The sequence below is a fragment of the Dipodomys merriami genome, unplaced genomic scaffold (assembly GCF_024711535.1).
Source record: "Dipodomys merriami isolate MVZ:Mamm:240054 unplaced genomic scaffold, mDipMer1.0.p SCAF_3, whole genome shotgun sequence".
In the NCBI taxonomy this organism is placed as follows: domain Eukaryota; kingdom Metazoa; phylum Chordata; class Mammalia; order Rodentia; family Heteromyidae; genus Dipodomys; species Dipodomys merriami.
This window is the reverse complement of record NW_027204492.1, coordinates 914587-936320: the sequence shown is the minus strand read 5'-3', so window position 1 is coordinate 936320 and position 21734 is coordinate 914587. Positions and strand designations below refer to the sequence as shown.

The 21734-nt window shown below is 40.8% G+C and overlaps 2 protein-coding genes across 4 annotated transcripts in view; both read right to left on the bottom strand.

The window, feature by feature from the left end:
- Window positions 1–2931: 2931 nt before the first annotated feature.
- On the bottom strand, window positions 2932–6779 carry LOC138839278 (cancer/testis antigen 1-like). The gene is made up of 3 exons (XM_070038846.1): window positions 6767–6779; window positions 3459–4074; window positions 2932–3100 (listed from the first exon to the last, which is right to left on the bottom strand). The coding sequence occupies exons 1-3, from the start codon at window positions 6777–6779 to the stop codon at window positions 2932–2934; spliced, it is 798 nt and encodes a 265-aa protein (XP_069894947.1).
- A 4259-nt stretch (window positions 6780–11038) lies between these two features.
- The window catches only part of Gab3 (GRB2 associated binding protein 3), a 64993-nt gene continuing 54297 nt past the window's right edge, over window positions 11039–21734 (bottom strand). For 2 of the 3 annotated variants that reach the window (XM_070039454.1, XM_070039455.1), the window contains exons 9-11: window positions 15818–15934; window positions 14254–14363; window positions 11039–11398 (exon numbers count right to left, since the gene is read on the bottom strand). In XM_070039454.1, the coding sequence (XP_069895555.1) occupies window positions 11338–11398; window positions 14254–14363; window positions 15818–15934 (288 nt within the window). In that variant the 3' untranslated portion in view covers window positions 11039–11337. Of the gene's footprint in view, window positions 11399–14212; window positions 14364–15817; window positions 15935–21734 lie in introns of all 3 variants that reach the window. The other variant, XM_070039456.1, reaches the window with a different exon arrangement.

Here is a 21734-nt window from a genome sequence, read left to right as displayed (position 1 = left end):
AGGATATCACCTCTGCAGTAAATCAGCCCAGAATAAAGCAGCATGACAGAAGAGAATGGAGAACAAGATACTAAATTATTAAAGGCAACATTAAAATATTACCTTTGAGAGGTTATACACAGTTTTTAACCTTTGGTGATTGTGGAGAGAACAGGGAGAATCTCTCAAAATGAATAGAATTTACTAGAACCATGAGGATCGGAGAATGTTGAGGGGAAGCAGAGTGGGTAAGGTTGTAAAACAAAATGTTTAAATAGGGATACAATCGTAACAATGAGATGTACAAGGCATTATGTTGAAAATGAACTTTACAATTTAGGCGGGGGGGGGGAGTATAGTTGTGGAGGTGGGAGGGAAGGGATGGTAGGGTTTACAAGGGAGGAGGCAACAATGCTTGATAAGAAATGTACTCATTACCTTGCTCATGTAACTGTAACCCCTTTGTACAGTATTTTCACAACAAAATACTTCTTAAAAAACTTACAAAAGCAAAAGAAGAGATACTTCTCATCTAGCTACCAATAAAAAGGGTCTATAAAATCTGAATCAAGAAATAAAAGACAAAAAGATGGGACTGAGATAGTGGCATGGAGGGAAGGAGACAAAGAAAAAGAACCAGAGCCTCACTGCCGCTGTCACATGTGGTCAGATGGCACCCTTTACTTCCTCACATTACCAGCAGCAGCATCTTGCACAGTGTCTCTCTTCCTCCAGCTCCTAATGTCAGGACTCACCAAGTTCTGCAAAGGGACACTGCATGCAGATGGAGGTATGGGAACCTGAGAGAACATGAAAGAACAGCCCTCTATGCAGACAAATTATGTGAGAAGTGGAAGGAAGAGAAACTGGCTGTCATGGATCAAGGGGCAGAGATCTTCAGGAGACGAGAAACAAAAGAGGTGAATGCTCAAATCCATCCTGCTTTGAACCAAGTACAAGAATTTTCTTCAGTTATGCACCTGGAATTTAGGAGGAAGGATAGAATCTGGGTGGCTGGAGCCTGTGATGCAGGCAAGAACACTGCAGAGGGACAAGGACCATGGATAGATCTCACAGAGAGCCTACTAGAGTATCCAACAGGTGACTACAACCTTATGAGACAGCTGATGGAGGCTAGGGATTTTCCCTTTACCTATACAACAAAGACAATGAGAGGTAACTGTCCCAGTGGTTCTCCTTACCTGTTAAGGTGGAAAAATCTCATTTACTGGGGAAAATTAGGCAGAGCACCGTTGAGGTCCTGATGTCAAATGAAAAAGTAGCAGGGATACAGAGGGTGGGAAAAGTCAAACCATGCTCAAGAACAAAACCAATAATAAAAAGGGGATTCAGTTTAAAAAGAAAGAAGTAAAAAATGCATTTTATACCATTTACTTTTTTTTTTTTTTTTTTTTGGTTCAGTTGTGAGGCCTAAACTCTGGGCCTGGGCGCTGTCCCTCAGCTCTTCAGCTCAAGGCTAGCACTCTACCACTTGAGCCACAGCACCACTTCTGGCTTTTTTCTTTTTGCTTATGTGGTGCTGAGGAATCAAACCCAGGGCCTCAGGCATGCAAGGCAAGCGCTCTACCACTGAGCCACCTTCCCAGCCCTATACCATTTACTTTTAAACATAACATTTATTTTTATAGGAAAGAGGAAGGAATCCACAAAATAGCTACTTGAGCTAATTTTTAAGTTAGCAAGATTCTAGTGTAGAAGCCATTAACAGTGAGTTAACTATTAACCCCTAATGAAAACCAATCATCCTAGTAATTTCCTTCACATATCTGAAAGGATGTCAGTAAGCCACGAAATTCCTCCCTTGTTGCTAAGCTTCTCACAAAAATAAGATTTTTACATTTTGGCAGGAAGACAGTTGCAACAATTCTGCAGAAAGCAGAATTCTCTGATATATAATATGTATGCATGCACTGTTGATCAACAAGCATTAATAAATATGTAGTAATACTTGCTCTCAGAATCTATCTTAAGAAACTAAACATTCACTTAATAATATATAGAGAAATCTCATGGAATCATTACCTATCACAAGGTAAAATATTGAAAATTTAATGTTTATACATTATAAAATTGTGAATTTTTATATTTCTGCATAATGTTCTGTAAAACTTTAGATATGGAACAGTTACTGTACTAAATGAAAAAGGTAGTATAAATTTCAATAGTAAGCTTTAAAATTTATATGTAATTTTTTACACATTTAGTATATTAAAACAAAGAACTCAGAGAAAGTTCGAAAAAATCATCAGTATGTATTGGCGAATGATTGAGTCTTAATGATTTCCTGTTTGTTCCATTTCCTAAATTGCCTTCACTTTCCTAGTAGTACTACAGATACCAGAACCTCCTTTCCAACAAAAAGAGAACAATGGGACAAATCTAGAGGTTGCACATAAGTAGGCACAGACTGTAAACAGTGGCACATTTTCCTTTCTTTGTTAAAAACTAGCTTACATTAATTAGACAATGGAGGGTTTATTACTAAATTCCACATGGATTTACAGTATATCCTAGTTTCTTGCCTTCATTTATACTCCCTTGTCCACTGCCATTTAGTTTTATTTTCTTCCATTACAAATACCTAAACATTCACAATTAGAAAACAGAGAAACAGATGAACAACAGATATCAATGACATGTCAAAAAGTTAAATGTTGCTCAAGTGGCAAGTACCAAAAAATGTGAAGTACCTACTATTTGCCTAGTAGGGCGAAAAGAACATTAGGATTCACACACCTTGTCTTAGCACAGTTAAGAGTTTCCAGGCATTGCATGTTTTTCAGCAGAAAATAAGTGAAGGAAGTGTTGATGGAAATTGGGGAAAACACAGGGTTTTCATCATCCATGTACAAAGGAGAAACCATCATGTACACCTGCTTACACCGAACCCAACCAGCGCCCCATTACAACGATAGTGCAGACTGCCTCCCACTACCCCGGCCACCCCACTCCAGCTTCTCCTAGAACTGACACAGTCAAGACACTGCCAGTCACTGTGAGCTCCTTGTGGACCATCTCTTGCTGACGTTGGGCATAGGTGACCAGGGACCTGCGGGCCATGTCTGCCTCCAGAGGGGATCCAAAGGGCACGGTGAGAGAGCTGGAGGAAGACAGACTTAAGGCACCACGCACTGCTCACTCTGCTCCTGCCCTCGACCCCTTCCCTTTCAGAGGCCTGGCCTGGAACGCACCGCCCTGCGGCCACCCTGAGCCCCCCAGCCACCTCCCCAGGGCTCCAGGCCTTCTCCAGCGCCCTGCAGTCGTGTCAGCCACAGACCACCCCTGCCTTCCGCGATGCCCGCTCTGGTCGTGCCTTTGCCCACGGGCTTCACCCGCCACTGCCCTCGGTTCCTTCTCGGGCTGTGCTCAACTTCCTCTGCGCACCCGCAGCAGCCTTCCCTGGCCTTCTCTGCCCAGCCTCGAGCCCTCCCCCGCCTCGCGCCCTGTGGGAAGGATACAACTCCAGGAGTCGGCTTCCAGGCCTTAGGAACGAGGTGGCGGCATCTCCACTGGCGGCTGGAGCAGGGGGTGCCCGCTCGCCCCGCGGACTGGGGATGGCGAGCACGCCCACCGCGCTTTCCCCCACGTGGCTACTGGGCTCGGGGCTGCCCGGGGCACCGCGGCCTTGCGCGCCTTCGGGGCCGCTCTGGGGCCGCTCGTCGCTCTGGCCACCGTCGGATGCTGGCCTCTCGGGGGCCGCCTGCCCTGCGGCCACTGGGGACTCTCGCTGGCCGCCCTCGCCTTCTTCTGGACCAGCTGCAGCATCTGTGCATTCACAGCTGCTGCTGCCGCTGCTATGGCCTTCGTCCTCCATGGCTGTCCTGTTCTTTCTCCCGGAGCGCCCTAGAGCACAGACACCGCCACACCCGCCATCTTGGTGCTTCGTCAACGACAGGAAGTGTAAGCAGGAAGCCCCACTCCTCGAGCCTGCACGTGCCTTGTGATGCCCATGGCGCCTGCGCAACTCCACCCACGTGGGGTGCTTCCACCCAATCGGCGCCTCCTTGGTTGCCTCGGCAACAGCTGTTCCCGCCCAAGCATCCTCCCCTGACCTCCTGTGCTGTCTGTAGAGGGCTTAGAACAAAGAACGCCTCCAAATCGACCCATTCATGAGGTCTGAGGGCTCTTGGGCCAAAACACAGTGTGAGTCTTGAGGAAACTCAGCTCAGTAGCAGGCGCCTGTCTCTGCATCCACAGAGAGCCCACGTGACCAGGCCTTGACTCCATCCTAGACGCTCTAGCTGGGCCATTGCCCTCTCAGGTGTTTCTGCCCAGCCTAGGCGGCCATATCATGGCTCCTCAGCATGGGAGACTCCTCGGTGCCCGCTGCACAGTCTAACCTGTGATCTCCCTACTGACCCCCCCCCCCCCCGTGTCCAGTGCTGGGGTGGAACCGCGTGCCTCCGCCCATCCCTCTCCCAATCCCTCCCTCTGGCCCCCACATGTGGTCCAGTCCCAAGGACAGAGCCTGTGACGAAGGAGCTGCTTCCACTCCCTTTCTCTTGGAGCGCTCAGGCCTGCCCCTGGGCCTGGGCAGGATCTGAAAAACACCATTGTGTGTCACTGTGGTGTTGGGACAATAGGGAGCTGAGGCTGTATCTGCACATGGTGGGGGAGAGGGGTGGCAACCCAGACCCAGGCTGGCCCTCCCACCACCCCAGGATGCTGAAAGCTTCCAGACTCCAGGCCCACGGAGATGAGACACACAGCAAGACCATGGGGAATGAGGAGGCACATCTCAGCTGCTACACTCTCCACTGGGAACTCCCTCAGTCCCTCTGCTAAGACCACAGAGTTGTAGGCCTTCAGAGCTGGAGGCGTTGAGAGGCTTCACCTGAGAGGAGGCGCTGTTCTCGACCCAGCTCACTGATCCCTGAACAGAAAACATCCAGAATGTCCCCATTCTCTCAAGTATCCTTCTGTTCTTTCTTTTGTTCTGTAGTGCAGAACACTACACCCTGCCCTCTGTAGAGATGGTACACAGAAATCTGGGAAAGGAACAGATCATAGATAGGAATGGACACAAATATAGAACAGATACTGTAGCAAAATAGCCAACAGCAATACACGTAATAAAACAATGGAGCTCTTAGAGCTGCAAATGTTAGGAAAAGAAAGGGAGTTGGGAAAATATAATGTGAAAATGAAGAGATGCCTGAAGGCAATGATAACAATTTTATGGATAGAGCTGCTCTTTAACTGTTGTGCCTTTCCTGTAAGCCATTTATGTTGTCCATTACCAGTCTTATTTTTTTTTTTTTTTAAAACAACCAACCCCCCCCTCCACAAAAAAAAAAACCCTGGGTTGCAAGCCTCTAGGGGATTTGCTTTTTAAATATGCTCTTTTTGTAGACTCTACATCCCATTATGTGAGTTGTAATACAACAGGTTTGTCATTTCATGTATATCCACCATAATTATTTTGTTCATTATTCTTTTGATGGGCACCTAGGCTGATTCCAAAATTTGGCTACTGCTGATAGTACTACAATGTATGTGGTGGGCATATAAGTATCTCTATATTAAACTGACTTTTATTCTTTTGGTTATATACAGAAATGATATGGCTGTGTCATATAGGAGTTTTCTTTAATCTTTTTTCTTTATTGGCCCTTTGAGCTTAGGGCATGGGCACTATCTCTGGGGTTTTTCACTGAAGGCTAGCACTCTATCACTTTTGAGCCACACCACCACTTCCAGTTGTCTGGTGGTTAATTGGAGATAGGAGTCTCATCGACTTTCCTGTTCAGGCTGGCTTCAAACAGAACCTCAGATCTCAGTCTCCTGAGTAGCTAGTATTACAGCTGTGAGCTACTGGTGCCTAGCTCTATTTAAAAATTTTGGTGAATTTCCATACTAATGTCCAGCAGTGAATGAGCTTCTCCCTTGCCTCCCCACATCCCTTCCAGCATTTATTGTTTTCTATTGTGAGGTAGGACCTTAGTGTACTTTTGGTTTGCATTTTTCTGATGGCCTAGAATGTTGAACATTTTTTCATGTACTTCTTCATTTGAAGGATCTTTCACTTTCACTTTATTTGCCCACTTATTAACTGGATTATTGGTTCTTTTGGTGTCTATTTTTTTAGTTCTTTATATAGTTTGGATATGAATTCCCTGTCATACACACAGCTGGTAAATATTTTCTCCCATTATTTTATTTGTTTTGCTGTGTAGAATCTTTTAAATTTGATCCAATTCCATTTATCACCTTGTTTTATTTCCTGAGCGACTGGAGTCCAAGAAAGTCTTTGCCTCTATTCGTATTGTGAAGTATTCTCCTATGTTGTTTTATAGTAGTTTCAGTTTTAGATCTAATATTATGTTCTTTAATCCATTTTGACTCTTTTTTTTTTGTTTTGGAACAGTATAAGAGATAGGATCTAGTTTCAGCAGATAGATTCACTACTGAATTCTACTAGACATTTAAAGAAAATCTAAATCAATGCTTCTCAAACTATACAAATAAAAAGGGACACCACATTTCCAAAATCATGTTCTTACTCTGCTAACAAAGCCAGATTAGGTCATAGAAATACTATATGTCAATCTCCTTTATGGACACAGATGCAAAATCTTCAATAAAGTTCTTGAAAACCAAATTCAGCAATACATTAGAAAAAAAATCATACATCATGATTAAGTTGGCTTCATTCCAGGAATGCAAGGATGGTTTAATATATATGAATGTATATTGAGGCATATAAAGCTATTGTCTTCTAAAGTATAGTATAGCATATAATCTTCCTTTATACTTTCTGTCTCACCTGTGTTCAGCATGGTCCAAAAACTATTGTGACATAATAAACCATCTCTAAATTAGTGACTTAAACATGAATCATTTACTTTGTACATTCATCATCAATTTGGGAAGTCACTAAAAGTAAGCTTCATGTTTACTTTACATAAAACAGAAATCTGGAGGAGTCTATTTCTGAAAAGTGATATTGACATGGTGGGAAATTTTGTGCTTAAAAACAGGACCACTTAAAAGAGTCTGAAGAAGGAGCCTTGGTTTCTTTTCACCTGTTCCTCCTCACTGTATGATGTCTGGGTTCAAAAAGAGAGAGACAGAGAGACACACAGACACACACACAGAAGAAAGAGAGAGAGAGAGAGAGAGAGAGAGAGAGAGAGAGAGAGAGAGAGAGAGAGAGAGAGAGAGAGAGAGAGAGAGAGAGAGAGAGAGAAACAAGAGGTATAAGAAAGGAGAAACAAGGGGTATGGGAAAGGAGAATCAACCAGGCGGAAGTGGTATCATTTTGTATAACTCTGCCTCAGAAATCTTCTTTGCTAATAGTCAAAGCAGTCACTTCCCAATCCTTCCAAAGTACTAGAGGAGGGGACATATCCTCCTCCTTTATTATGAAGTGGCTAGATTCTGGAGCAGCAAACAGGACAGAAAATATAATTGTGTCCACTTTCCAAGAAGACAATGTACTAAAATTAGGTTCCCCTTAGGGTGAAGACATGGAATGGGAAGAATCCAAGTGACTGTGTAATATCAAATGGAGGGAAGATTTGACCAGTCCCTACAGGAGAACTCTAGGGTATAATTCCTACATAAAGTTTATTCTAACATGAGGTAATGGAACTAGGATTTGGTAATGCTGCACCACTCAGAAAGGACAGCATGGAGAATCAATCTGAGGTACTTCCAGCTGTTTGCTTTTGAAGGCACAGCGGCTACAGGAGCCTGAGCTATGAGCTCTTCTGCAAGACAAATCCGAGAGATATGAGCTGTCTGAAGCAGCTGAGGCTGGAAAAAGGCATATCAAACAGGAAAAAGAGGTCTCAGAGGTTTTAGGTGGAGCACCAACAGTACCTACCACATCCTGCCAGAACATAAACTCCATAATAAAAGATACTTTTATTTCACTTACTCATATAACCTCAATGTCCAGTAAGAGTATGTGTTATATAATAGGTGATCATTAAAGTATGTGAAATTGAATGGACTTGTCAGTGAGAATAACTCTTTCTTCTGTTTTTTATGCCTTGTGCCTGTAAGTCTTCTATATCCAGAGTAATGAGTTTTAAGTTTTTGGCAGCATTGGAGTTTGAACTCAGGGCCTTGCACTTGCTAAACCGGTGCTCCAACACTGAGCTGCTTCCTTTCCAGGTGTGAGCCTGGACTGTGACCCACCTATTTCAGGCTTCCTGTTGTAGGCAGGATAACTGTATGACACTGTGTCCAAGTAGGGGTCTTTTGAACCTTTCTGCCTGGGCTGGTCTTGAAACACTATCCTCCCAATCTGAGCCTCACAAATGACTAGGCTTAACAGGTATGAGCCACAGGCACTCACCTGTATCTTTCTTTTTTTTGGGTCCGGTCATGGGGCCTGAACTCTGGGCCTGGGCACTGTCCCTCAGCTCTTCAGCTCAAGGCTAGCACTCTACCACTTGAGCCACAGCCCCACTTCCGGCTTTTTCTGCTTATATGGTGCTGCGGAATCGAACCCAGGGCCTCATGAATGCAAGGCAAGCACTCTACCACTGAGCCACCTTCCCAGCCACCTGTATCTTGTAATAGTTTTATAGTCATTTTCCTTACACTAGTTTTCTGATGCCCCTGGAGTTTTTCATGTTAACTGGTTTACTTGCAAGTAATATTTACTTACACAAATATTTATCCTATAGATTGATAAAATGTATTTATCCACCACTCAAAATGAGATACAGAAGATTTTCATCATCCCTGAAGGTTCTTATGCCTCTTTCTTACAATAATAATTTCTACAATACAGCTAGCCACTGTTCAGAGTTCTATAAGCACAGAATTTCAGAATGAATAAAAAGTCTCATTAAGAAATTATTTCCCGGGGGTGGGGGTAGTTGTGGAGGTGGGAGGGAAGGGATGGTAGGGGGAAACAAAGAAGGAGGCAACAATGCTCAACAGGAAATGTACTCATTATCTTGCTCTTGTAACTGTAATCCCTGTGTACAGAATTTTTCAATAAAAAAATGTACAAAAAAGAAATTTTTCCCTATAAGCAAAAAGATAGTTTATTTTATAAGCCTTATATAATCATAAAATAAGGCTTATTATTTCAGGCTAAAACATTTTTAAATAAAAAATGTACATTGTAAAAAAAGAAAATAATTTTCATGACTTGAATTTTCAAAACCAACTGAAATAATTTGAGATTTCAACCCAAACATAGTTGTGTTATTTCATATGAAGGCAAACAAATGAAAGTGGAGATTGGTCCAAGAAGTGGACCAAAACAAGTGAATAGGAGCAAAATGGGTAAAAATGTTGAAAGGGGCAACATTGATCATGATGCATTGTGTTCATAAAGTGCTTTGTTAAATTCCAACTCCTTTGCACCACTGGCAGATAAAAAATAAGCAAAATGGGTCCAACAAAGCAGAAAAAAAGCAAAGTGTGTGATTTTGCCTTTTCCATTGAGATTCACGTGGAATTGTTTCTGTGTGGTGATATGGTGGGAGCTCATGGTGCAGCACCTTGTGCTGGGAAGGCTGTCCTGTTCCAGAGCCTCCCAAGTGCTCCCTGTTTGTTTGTTTTTTTCCTAATTCTAAAAAGTGAATTAATTTATTTATTTGTCGGTTGTGGGGCCTGGACTCTGGGCCTGGGCGCTGTGCCTCAGCTCTTCAGTTCAAGGCTAGCACTCTACCACTTGAGCCACAGTGCCACTTCCGACTTTTTCTGCTTATGTGGTGCTGAGGAATCGAACCCAGGGCCTCATGCATGCAAGACGAGCACTCTACCACTGAGCCACCTTCCCAGCCCTAAAAAGTGAATTTAAATAACCACTTAATTCTGCTTTTACTAGCACAATGAAACTGTGGTTCAAAAAAGAGTATTCATGCCTACTTAATATTCCCCATCCTACATGAAGTTTTATGGATATGAGGGTCTGAGTTTTTGCTTTCTACCCTGTGGGGACCACTTTATGCTAGCACTACCCTCTCTCAATAGTAGAAAATAAAGCCAAATACGAAAAAATAAGTGGCACAATGAAAATAATGTAATAAAATATAATTTAAATCAAGAGAAACCAAAGTTAAACAGGAAGCTAAAAACAAAAAGTAATGGGACTACGGCATAAGAGGGTAGGGGTTCAGGGAGCCTTTGACTTAGATTTTGAGGTTCATGTTTCTCTGGTCTGCTTTGTGGGCCAATCAGTTCTTCTGGAGCATGTACATCAGTGTTTACATTTTTGTCTTAGACTTACCAGTGGTTTCCCTTTCTTTTAGCATCAGTAATAAATAGGGTTGTCTTCTTTATGCCTTTGGCCTGTTTCCTCTCAACCTGAGACCATTTTCTAGCATGTACCATGACCTGGAGATGTCACTTCCCTAGAACCCAGGGCTGCTAGGAGCCTTGGCCATGAGAAAGGGAGGTACTGGTGAAAGAGATCACTCGGGGAGAGGCAGGTCTAATGGCTCCTGTTTTGATCATGTAAAATGGATGCCAAAGGTCATGCTATATGTAGTGTCAGGAAGAGCAGTAGATTTTCCTGTTAATTATTGAAGTTAGTTTCTGAAGGAGGAAAAGGATGTCAAGATATTGTTTGGCTGAGTAAATGCACTACTAATTACAGCCACCTGCTCAACTGTTTGCAGCAAAATCTTGTGTAGGTCATTGCACATGAGTCCAGTTAAATTTGTTGTACTTGAAAACAGTAATAAAGTCTATTTATAATGCTCAGCTTTCTAAAGATGGTCCTCCTCATTTATATTTATAATGCACAGCTTTCTAAAGATGGTGCATCTTGGGGGCTGGGAAGGTGGCTCAGTGGTAGAGCGCTTGCCTTGCATGCCTGAGGCCCTGGGTTCAATTCCTCAGCACCACATAAGCAGAAAGAAAAAAGCCGGAAGTGGTGCTGTGGCTCAAGTGGTAGAGCACTAGCCTTGAGCTGAAGAGCTGAGGGACAGTGCCCAGGCCCAGAGTTCAGGCCCCACAACTGGACCAAAAAAAAAAAACCATATGGATAAAGATGGTGCATCTTATTTATATTAAATGTCATCACTTCAAACAAATTGAAGAGAACTTAAGTCATGATTTCCCTTATAAGACCTTTATTAATTCCAGAAACAAAACAGAAAGAAGCAAAGTGATTTTGAAAAATTGGTGTGATTGTAGGTACAGATATGTAGGGATGGCAATTGAGAAGACCATTAAGAGAAGGAAAACAGGCTGGAGAAGAACCTTCAGTTTGTACTTAGACCTGTAGGTCACGATGATTCAGGTGACATTTGCTTTACAACGAAGTGGCTCATACAGTGACTCCAAGTGGTTGCTTTGTGCCTTGATGGCTAGGCTGTGTGCTGGGCCTCAGGACTCCTTCTTCCCCAAAGAAAGCTTAACTTCTCAGAATTCCTGGGTTTTTGGCCTTCCCAACTTGCAGGCTGAGACCCTTCTGTTCTCCATCCTGCACCAGAAATGGAACAAAAAAGGAGCTACAAGAAACAATGTGGGATTAATTGCTGCATTGCTGTTGTATTGATTCACAAATCTTTCAGGAAGGTATCCACTGCACTATGCACAGACATGCCATGTGCATGACTCATAATGGTCTCTGCTCTCATTTCTGCAACACACACCAGGTCCATGGTACGTAGCATAGTCCTGGCTTACATATATAGACTGTCTCCACCAGAAAACAAGATTCAGCTGGCATTGTTTTAAGTTAAGGGTGTTTTTCTCAGGAGCATGTATGCTGTTGTCCGCTCAAAAACTACCCATATTTCATTTCACTGAATCATTGTACTTTTGCATAGCCATTGTTTAGGAGTTTGATCAAAGCAGAACATAACTGCACATATCTTGTAACTGAAGGGTGATCCCAACTTAAAAAAATTATTTTGTGCTGATCCCTATTGTTTTCCATACGTTTAATGTAGACAGTGACTATTTAGAGCATTCCTGTTTTTAATTAATCACATCCAAACATGCCATACTACTCATGTGTATATTGCTTCATGGCCTAACTACATTCTTTGCAATGTTTTGTAGAAAACAAATTTCTCCTTTTTTGCCTCCCTCTTTCTCATTAGTTGAGTGCTATTTCACTACTGACAACTTCTTTTCCATCTTCAATCTGGTGTGGCTCTTGACACTTAGACCCATAGTTTTTCTGCATCAGACCTTGCCAGGTAATCAAGGATCCAAAAATCAAGTGCCTCACACATGGGGAAGCTACTACCTATGAGAGCTGTCAGGCTGTAGCTCTTGCTTCTTGCCTGAGATCTTGTAACTTTGCATCAGTCACATGGAGCTCCTTATAATTTCTTGCCTATGTGCTGTGATAGAGTCCTGGCCATAGGATACAAGAATTGGCAAGTCTCCTTGCTCTGTCTAGGCTCTCTAATAATCCTCAACTTAGAGTATCTAGAAATTTCTCCCAACTTTGCCACATGAGGAAAACAGTGTAACTGTATTGAAAATCAAAGTAACTTTGTAAATGATCAAAACTCTAGGATTTTGATATTTACTTACCTTTGGGGCCTGTTTAAAATCCTGCAATTCTGTGGCAAAGCCTACAATTGCCCCAGCTACCTACTATCAGAGAGCTGCCTATTTGATTATTCTCATACATTTGACACTGCATTGGTTTATTTCTCAGTTGTTCAAATATGTCATCTGGTTATAGATGCTTAGAAGAATCACAAAAAGGCCTTGAATAAAACTCTATGTTCAACTGAGAACTTAATTCTGGATCTCATAGATCCCATGAAATCCACCATTGCAAAGCAAGGGAATTTATACTCTCAAGATTGGATTGTTTCTCCAGAAGAGAAAAACTGGCCAGGAAACCTCACAGTGGAACTCATTGTTACTTTTTCTGGTCATTTCTATCACTTAAAAGCTTTGGCCCTTCACAGGATAACCAGGGACAATTTATATCTTCCTGGAGTTGGCAACAATTTATCCAACAGCATTATCTAGCTCACAGGCAGGGAAGTAAATTGATTGCATAGGAGACAATGTGGTCTACAATGGATCTTAGATTGACCACAAGGAGGTATTTCTAATTGTGAGTACTGACGATGTTAGAATTCCAGTTGGACATTGCACAGAGATCCTCACTGGTATATATCTTTCAAGTGTCAAAGCATCTTTTCAGGCCCCTGTGAAAGGGAGAGGGGATGATGGCTCATATTGTGTCTGTAGGTATTTTCTATGTCTCCAAGGTTTACCCTACTGATGGATTCCTGCCCTCCCTCCCTCTCCCCCCCCCCCCCCCCCGGCCACCAATCCTCAGAGGTAGTGTGAGATACTGGAATGAGCAAGTTGGCAGACTGAACAGCTCTAAGCTTAACTCTGTCTTAGCTGTATGAATGACTTTTGGGCTACATTGGTCCCTCTTAGCTTTCTTTTCTTCAGAGTGGGAGCAACAGTCTCTTCGATGCCTAGATTCTGAAGTTTTTTAGGGGAAGGGATGAGCTGATCAATGAAAAAGACTGCTGGGAAAAAGCCAACAGCAATGCAATAGCAAGCTTAATTAAGCACAATGTCCTTAGAGCCACCAGTGTGATCTGATCTGCTTATCATGAAGCCTGGAACCTGTTGCCCATCACTTGAATTATATGTCTTCAGGAATAGAAATGATTGGCCTGATGAAGTCTTTAGATAAGGAGTATCGATTCTGCCAACATTGCTATGCTTGATTTTCTCAACTATGTCTTCAAAGGCTGCATGATAAGGATCTCTAGGGGCCTTGTTTCAGGATGATTTATGATTCCAATCAAAGCACAGGAGACAGGACATAATTTCAGGTATTGAAGGCAAATGATGTCATACTGTTGGTAGCAATACTGGTTCTATCTTTGCTCCAAATACTGTTTGAAATATTTTAACAGAATATTTAGAATAATGTTCTCCCAAGGCTTAAAAAATTGTTTCTGCCCTGCCTGAATGGATGAAATTTTAAAAATATATTTCAGTTTGTGAATGTGGAATTTTCCATCTCTTCCTCTTATGACTATGGAGCTAATGGCAAGAATCCCTGAGGCTGAAGAAGTGAAATGTCTGCTATGGGCTCCAGCACGGGGATCTGGGGGCTGGACTCCCTCAGATCTCCCTTTGGGAGGAAACTACTGGTTGTTTTCTCCATTCAATGCTTTAACAGGTTCTCTCTCCTAAAGATTTTTGCCAAGACTACCACAACTACATATTATTTGTTTTCAACTGTGTCAATCATTGGTGTGTTTTTAGTGAAAAGAAAAAGCAAACTGAGCCCCACATTTCCCTCTTGCACACTTGACTCAAGCCCACACTTCTCACGCTTTGGATTGCCTTTCATCCGTCCACTCCTGCTTGGTGCTCTGGAGAGCCTGTGTCTTCTGCTCATCCACCTGGACATAGTCTACTCTTTGCTCTTCTGAAAGAAGTTTCTGAGGGGAAGAATCAAAAGGTTTCCATTATATCTTAACTTAATAATTCAGGAAAATATCTACCCTTCTTTGGTAGATTAAGTTGTCATTAAATAATTTCCCTTCCTCTCTATAGAAACACGTGTGTGTGTGTGTGTGTGTGTGTGTGTGTGTGTGTGTGTGTGTGTGTGTGTGTGTGTGTGTAAGCATTCTGTAGCCCTCTGACTTGGTTTGACCAAAAGAATGTGAGTTGAAGTCACACGTGGCAATTCTAAGGAGAAAAGATACTTCCTGGTATTCGGTCTCCTTTTCCTCTTCCAAGAACCCTGAATCAAAGATGACCTGGAACACAAAGGCCTACTCTGAAGTAGTCTTTCTCATGAACTATAAACTAAAAGAGCCTTTGTTGTTAGGAGCAGCTGAGATCCACAGGCTGTTTGCTCTAAATTCAAACAGACTGATGTGGCTTTTGTTTTTGTTGCTCCCATCCTTTTGTCCAGCTTTTCTTTTCTTTTTTTTTTTTTTGTCAGTCATGGGGCTTGAACTCTGGGCCTGGGCACTGTCCCTGCGCTCTTCAGCTCAAGGCGAGTGCTCTACCGCTTGAGCCAAAGCACCACTTCCGGCTTTCTAGTGGTTTATTGGAGATAAGAGTCTCACGGACTTTCCTGCCCAGGATGGCTTTGAACCTTGATCCTCAGATCTCAGCCTCCTGAGTAGCTAGGATTACAGGCGTGAGCCACCAGCACCCATTGTCCAGATTTTCTTGAGAACAGTTCAGGTTTTGGGGACAAAACACACAAATGGAGCCATGCTATATATTCTATCCAGCAGATTGCCTTTTTCCACCAAACAATAATGTTTAGACACAGCGTGGATCATAAGCATCCTGTGCTGATGTACCATTCATTCATTCCACAACTTACTCTGTAAAAACAGAGATATTACTGGCTCAGATCATCTTTATTGGTACAATGCCGGTGATACTCAGAACAGCTCTTAATGTAGGTGCTATTATTTCTGATCCCCACTTTTCAGATTAGAATATTATCTAGTGGAGCTAAAACTGAGTAACCTGCTAAGAAGTTTTGCTTCTACTTAGGTCTCCTTTTTATAATTCCCTGGCTATACGCCAGACTAAGGTTTTATATGTACCCTAAACAGGCTCTTCCTATGTCTAGAGAGCCTTCTGCTCTATTCTCATCTCTGCCTAAGGATTTTTTCTATTACTTTTATGGTCGAAAATTTGAACAGCATGAATATAACATCTCTTTATATACATTTATCCAAACAATATATGCCAGAAGGAAATATCCAGGATTTCATTTTCTCTAGAAGGCAGGATTAAGGTTGATTTTTTTTCATTACACATATCTGTATTTTTAAGACTTCCCAAAGAGATACATGGTTTGGTAATAAGAAATACAGAAGCAGATGTGTGATCATCTGGGAATTCTCAGACACAAGATCCTTCCTACCTGTTGCACAGGAGCTGGTGATGCTGAATTAAAGTCCAGGGCCAAATAATCTAGGCTGAATTTCTTTGTCCATGCAAGAGCACCACTGCTCAGGGAGTTGACCATTCTGTGCTCCTCCTAGGAATCAATATCATAGGACTCCAGTTAATGATGCCTAGCCAGGTTGTCCCTGAGAAAGAAGGCCATATTTGGCATCATCCAAGTAGCTGCCATCATCAGATCATAAGAGACCTGAGAAGACCTGCCCACACATCTGAATGAGATACATTTCAAAGACAATAAAGCCAGTTTAGCATTCACTATGAAACCATACTATGACAAGACAGGGTTTACCAAAATTCTCTTATGAAAGAATTTATGGATTTGACAGGCCCATGGTACTTTTAACAATTAACTCTTGAAACAATCACTACATTTATCAAAGTTCTAGAAAAGGAATTCCAAATGCTCCTTACTGCTCTGCATGCTGGTTAACAACTGGTATTGTCAGACCTTTAAACCTTTTTTACAGCTGGAGATGTTTGGTAAAGTGGTATCTTAACGGGGTTTGATTTTTTTTATTTCCTCAATTAGCTACCTTGGACATGTTTTCATGTGTTGAAGGCCCATTTATTGTTTTTCTGTCTGTTTACATTGTGGCTTCATTTTGGTAATGAAGTGTATTTTTTTCTTATTTATCTTGAATACTTCCTCATATATTTTAGGGACTAAATATGTTTTGGTTATACAAGATGCAGATGGTCATTTCAGTTTGTGGCTTGTCTTTTAAAATGGTATTTCTTTTTAACAAAAAGAAGTTCATGCTTCTAATATGTCTTTCCCTGTGTGTTTTGCACGTGACTTTTCTTCAGAAAAGTCTTTGTCTAAGCTTAGATTATGGTTTATTTCTCCATACTATTTCCTAAAATGATTAAATTTTAACCTTCATGTTTATGTAATAGTCTCACCTGAGCTAATTCTAATATATATTGGCAAAGATACATACACTTTGTTCCTTTTCTAATTATTTTTCTTTTTTTATAATTTTTATTTTTTGTGAGCATACTGTACAGAGGGGTTACAATTACATGGGCAAGATAATGAGTACATTTCTTATCAAGCATTGCAGCCTCCTCCTTTGTTTACCCTTCACATCCCTTCCCAGCCTCCCCCCACCCCCCCCATTGCTCCCCCCCTCTAATTATTTTTCTTTTACACAGGGCCTCACTTTAGTTCAGGTTGGGCTGGAACTCAACATTCTCCAGCCTCTGCCTTTTCCCCCAGTTTATTTATTTCTAAATTATACATTTTTTATCTTTAAGTTGTAAGGGTTTCCAATTTAACTGTCAGTTTATAAGCACAATGCATCTTGATCAATACCTGCTTCATTGTTCTCCCACTTGTTACTTCTTGTGTAGAATTGCTCTTTTCTTAGTAATAGAGCCTTTCTGCATTTATACATCAAGCAAGCTATATTATGGTCTGGAATCTGTTTATGGGCTTTCCCTTCTATCCTATTGGTATATAGGTCTATTTTTGTAACAAGACTGTGTTGACTGTTGCAAGTGTTAATAACAAAAATTTCACCCTCCTTGTTCTTCCAGAATGCCTTGATTATTCTTGGCCCTTTGACCTTAACAAATATTCAAATCAGCCTCAAAGTTTCTCAATAATCACCCTTAGGTCTTTCATAAGAAAATGTCCAATAGTTTAGTCGCCCACTTTAGGAATATAAACTATTTCATTTATTTAGAGCCTTTCAAGTTTTTTTCTATAGTCAATATTTTCTCTATAGTGTTTTTGATGATGTTTTATTACTTTTTTTATTATAGAGGGTCTATTTTCTTTAAATTCTACTTTTGATTTCTTACCACTGTATAGACATTCAACTGATTTTGTGAATTGATTTTATATCCATCAATCTCAATAATTCCTTTGATTAATTGTAATATTTCTAATAGCTCATTTAAATTTTTTGGGCAGTGATCACTTCATTTATGAATAATTGTGGTTTGTCTTCTTCTTTACGTTGTAATCATTATTTCCCTTAGTTCTTTAATTTGACATATGTCATTGAATGAGAATTCAACTATAATGCTGGACAGAAATGGTTAATATCCCACTCTAACCTACATATAGCTTTTCCAGGAAAAACTCAATAAAGGAACTTCAGATTTAAATGAAACCATGGACCCATTGAACCCAACACACACCTCTAGAACATTTCACCCAGCAGTTGCAGAAGTCATATTCTGCATTGGGAACCCATGAAACATTCTTAAAAACAGACCATATTCAAGGCCATAAAGTCAGTATCAGTAAATATTTTTTAAAAAGTTAACCCTTGTAACTTGTCAGACACTAACAGAATAAAGTTAGACCTTATCAGTAAAAAATTTTAAAACTGAAGAAAATATTCATACTCATTGTGAATGGACAAAACACTGCTTAATATTGAGTGGATTATCAAAGACAAGAGGGGAAATCCAAAACTTCCTTGAATCGAATGAAATCGAAAACACAACCCATCAGAACCTTTGGAACACAGCAAAGTCAGTTTAAAGTTTATAGCTATAAGAACGTATATCAAATGGGGAAGGGGGGAGGGAAGGACAAAAAAAGAACCTATATCAACAACATATTTCAAATTAATATCCTAATAGTGTTCTTGAAGCTCTTAGAAAAACAAAAAGAAGCTGAATCCAAAACAGTAGATGGAAAGAAGTAATAAATATCAGGACAGAAATCAACAAAGTAGAGATTTTTAAAAGGCTATACAAGGAATTAACAAAACAAAAAATGTTCTTTGAAAAGATAAACAAAATTGATAAACCCTTAGCCAATATGATTAAAAGGAGAAACCACACAAATAAATGAAATGAGAGAGATGAAAAGGGGGATATTATAATAAATACTAGTGAAATCTAGAACATTATAAGGGAATATTTAAAAAAGTTTTACTGAAACAAACTGGAAAGTTGAGTAAAAGTTGAGTAAAAATTCAAACTACCAAAATTGAACCAAGTGGTATAAACTAAACAGATCTATTAAAAAGCAATGATTATATAATCACTTAATCTCAATAAAAATATTTTAAAAAGCAATGAGACTAAAACAACAGTAAAGGATCTCTCATCAATGAAAAGTCCAGGCCCCTATGGATTTACAGCTCAAATTTATATAGCTTTTTAATACCAATGCTGATCAATTTTTTTCATGAAACTGAAATGGAGTGATCAATACCACACTCATTCTTTGAAGCCAATATTTAGTCCCATAAATGGACAGGGACACAAAACAAAGGAGACCTTATAGATCAACATCTTCTTTCATGTCAAGATGCAAGGATGCTTCAATATATACAAATGAAAAAACATAATACAGTACATTAACAGATTTAAAGTAAGAATCAAAAAAACATCCCAATAGATGCAGAAAAAAAGCCTTTGACAAAATACAACATCCATTTATGATAGCAAAGCTTTGGAGTAGCTAGGAACAGAAGGCTCATAGTCCAACATATGAAAGACTATATATGACAAGCCTATAACAAACATTATACTAAATGATGAAAATCTGAAGCCATTTCCTTAAAAATTGGGAACAAGACAAAGATGCCCACTCTTACCACTCCTATTCAATATACTATTTGAATCCTAGTCAGAGCAATAAAGCGACAGAAAAATATAAAAGGAATAAGGAAAAAGTAAAAATTTCCCCATTTGTAGATGATTTGATCCTATATCTAATAGACTCTAAATGCTCCACACTCAAATTCCTGGAGCTGATAAATACCTTCAACAAAGTATCAGGACATAAAATCAACACAAAATATGTAGTATTTCTGTGTAATAATAATAAGCACATAGAGAAGAAAATTAGGAGAATGAGTTTATCTATCTATCTAGGAATATCTAGGAATAAACCTAAACAAGTTGGCGAAGGGCCTCTGCAATAGAAACTATAAAACTTTGAAGAAATAAATTGAAGTAGATACCAGGAGGTGCAAAGAAATTCCATGTTCATGGATTGGCAGAATAGAAAAAGAAAATAGCCGGACTTCCAAAGGCCATCACTAAATTCAATGTAATAGCTACCAAAATTTCAATGTCATTCTTTGCAGAAATGGGAAAAAAACAATCCAGAACTTAATATGGAAACAAAAAAGGCTCCAAATAAGTCAAAGCAGTTTTCAACAAAGAAAGCACTGCTGGAGGTACCACAATTTTAGACTTCAAACTATACTACAGAGTCTTAGCAAACAGCTTGGCACTGGCACAAAAACATATCTGAAGGGGCTGGGAAGGTGGCTCAGTGGTAGAGTGCTTGCCTCACATGCATGAGGCCCTGGGTTCAATTCCTCAGCACAACACAAGCAGCAAAAAGCTGGAAGTGGCACTGTGGCTCAAGTGGTAGAGTGGTAGCCTTGAGCTGAAGAGCTCAGCACTCAGGCCCAGAGTTTAAATCCCATGACTGACAAAACAAAAAACACCTCCCCCCAAATAAAAACCATACCTGAAGACCAGTGGAACAGACTAGAAGATCCCCAAATGATTCCATATACTTACAGCCATCTGGTTTTTGACTAAGGACTCAAATGTATTTTGGGAAAAAAACTCTTTAATAAATGGTGCTGAAAAGAACCAGATTTCCATATGCAGAAATCTAAAAATGGATCCATGTCTGTCAACTTGTACATATAAATTGTAATATCAATTCAAAGTGGATCAAAGACCTTAATATATGATCTGAAACCTTGAAACAACTAAATGAAAGAATAGAGAAAAAGGGCTGGGAAGGTCGCTCAGTGGTAGAGTGCTTGCCTTGCATGCATGAGGCTCTGTGGTTCACGTGGTAGAGCGCTAGCCTTGAGCTGAAAAGCTCAGGCCTAGATTTCAAGCCCCACGACCGACTAAAAAAAAAAAAAATAGAAAAAAGCTAGAACTTATTGTAATGGGTAGGAACTTTCTGAATAAAACTCCAGTACCTTAGCAACCAGAATAGAGTAGAAAGGGGTGGGAATGCAGTCACAAATTCAGAGTGAGGGAAGAAGTAGATTGGGAGGGGTGGTTGAGAACATTGAAAAAGGTGACATTGATCAAGAAGCATTATATTCATAGACTGTTTCGTTGAATGGAAACTGCTTTGTTGAATGGAAACTCCTTTGTACAACTACCTGAAGATAGTAAATTAAAAAAATGGATGTTAGCTGGGCACCAATGGCTCATGCCTGTAATCCTAGCTACTCAGGAGGCTGAGATCTGAGGATCACGGTTCAAAGCCAGCCCAGGCAGGAAAGTTTGTTGTTGTTGTTGTTGTTGTTTTTAGGTCGGTCGTGGGGCTTGAATTCTGGGCCTGGGCGCTGTCCCTCAGCTCTTCAGCTCAAGGCGAGCACTCCACCGCTTGAGCCACAGTGCCACTTCTGGTTTTCTAGTGGTTTATTGGAGACAAGAGTCTCACGGACTTTCCTTGCCTGGGCTGGCTTTGAACCGTGCTCCTCAGATCTCAGCCTCCTGAGTAGCTAAGATTACAGGTGTGAGCCACCGGCGCCCGGCTCTTTGAGACTCTTATTTCCAATAAGCCACCAGAAAACCAGAAGTGGTGCTGTGGCTCAAGTGGTAGAGTCCTAGCCTGAACTCTGGGCCTGGGCGCTGTCCCTCAGCTCTTCAGCTCAAGGCTAGTGCTCTACCACTTGAGCCACAGCGCCACTTCCAACTTTTTTCTTTTTTGCTTATGTGGTGCTGAGGAATCAAACCCAGGGCCTCAGGCATGCAAGGCAAGCGCTCTACCACTGAGCCACCTTCCCAGCCCCACATTTAGTATTTTAAGTATATCACATAGAGAGGTTTTTTTCTTCTGCTTTTGTCTGCTTGTTGTTCCAAAAGCCTCCTGTTCCAGTGTGATTGTTTCTTTTTCAAGATGTGGGAAATAACTGCTA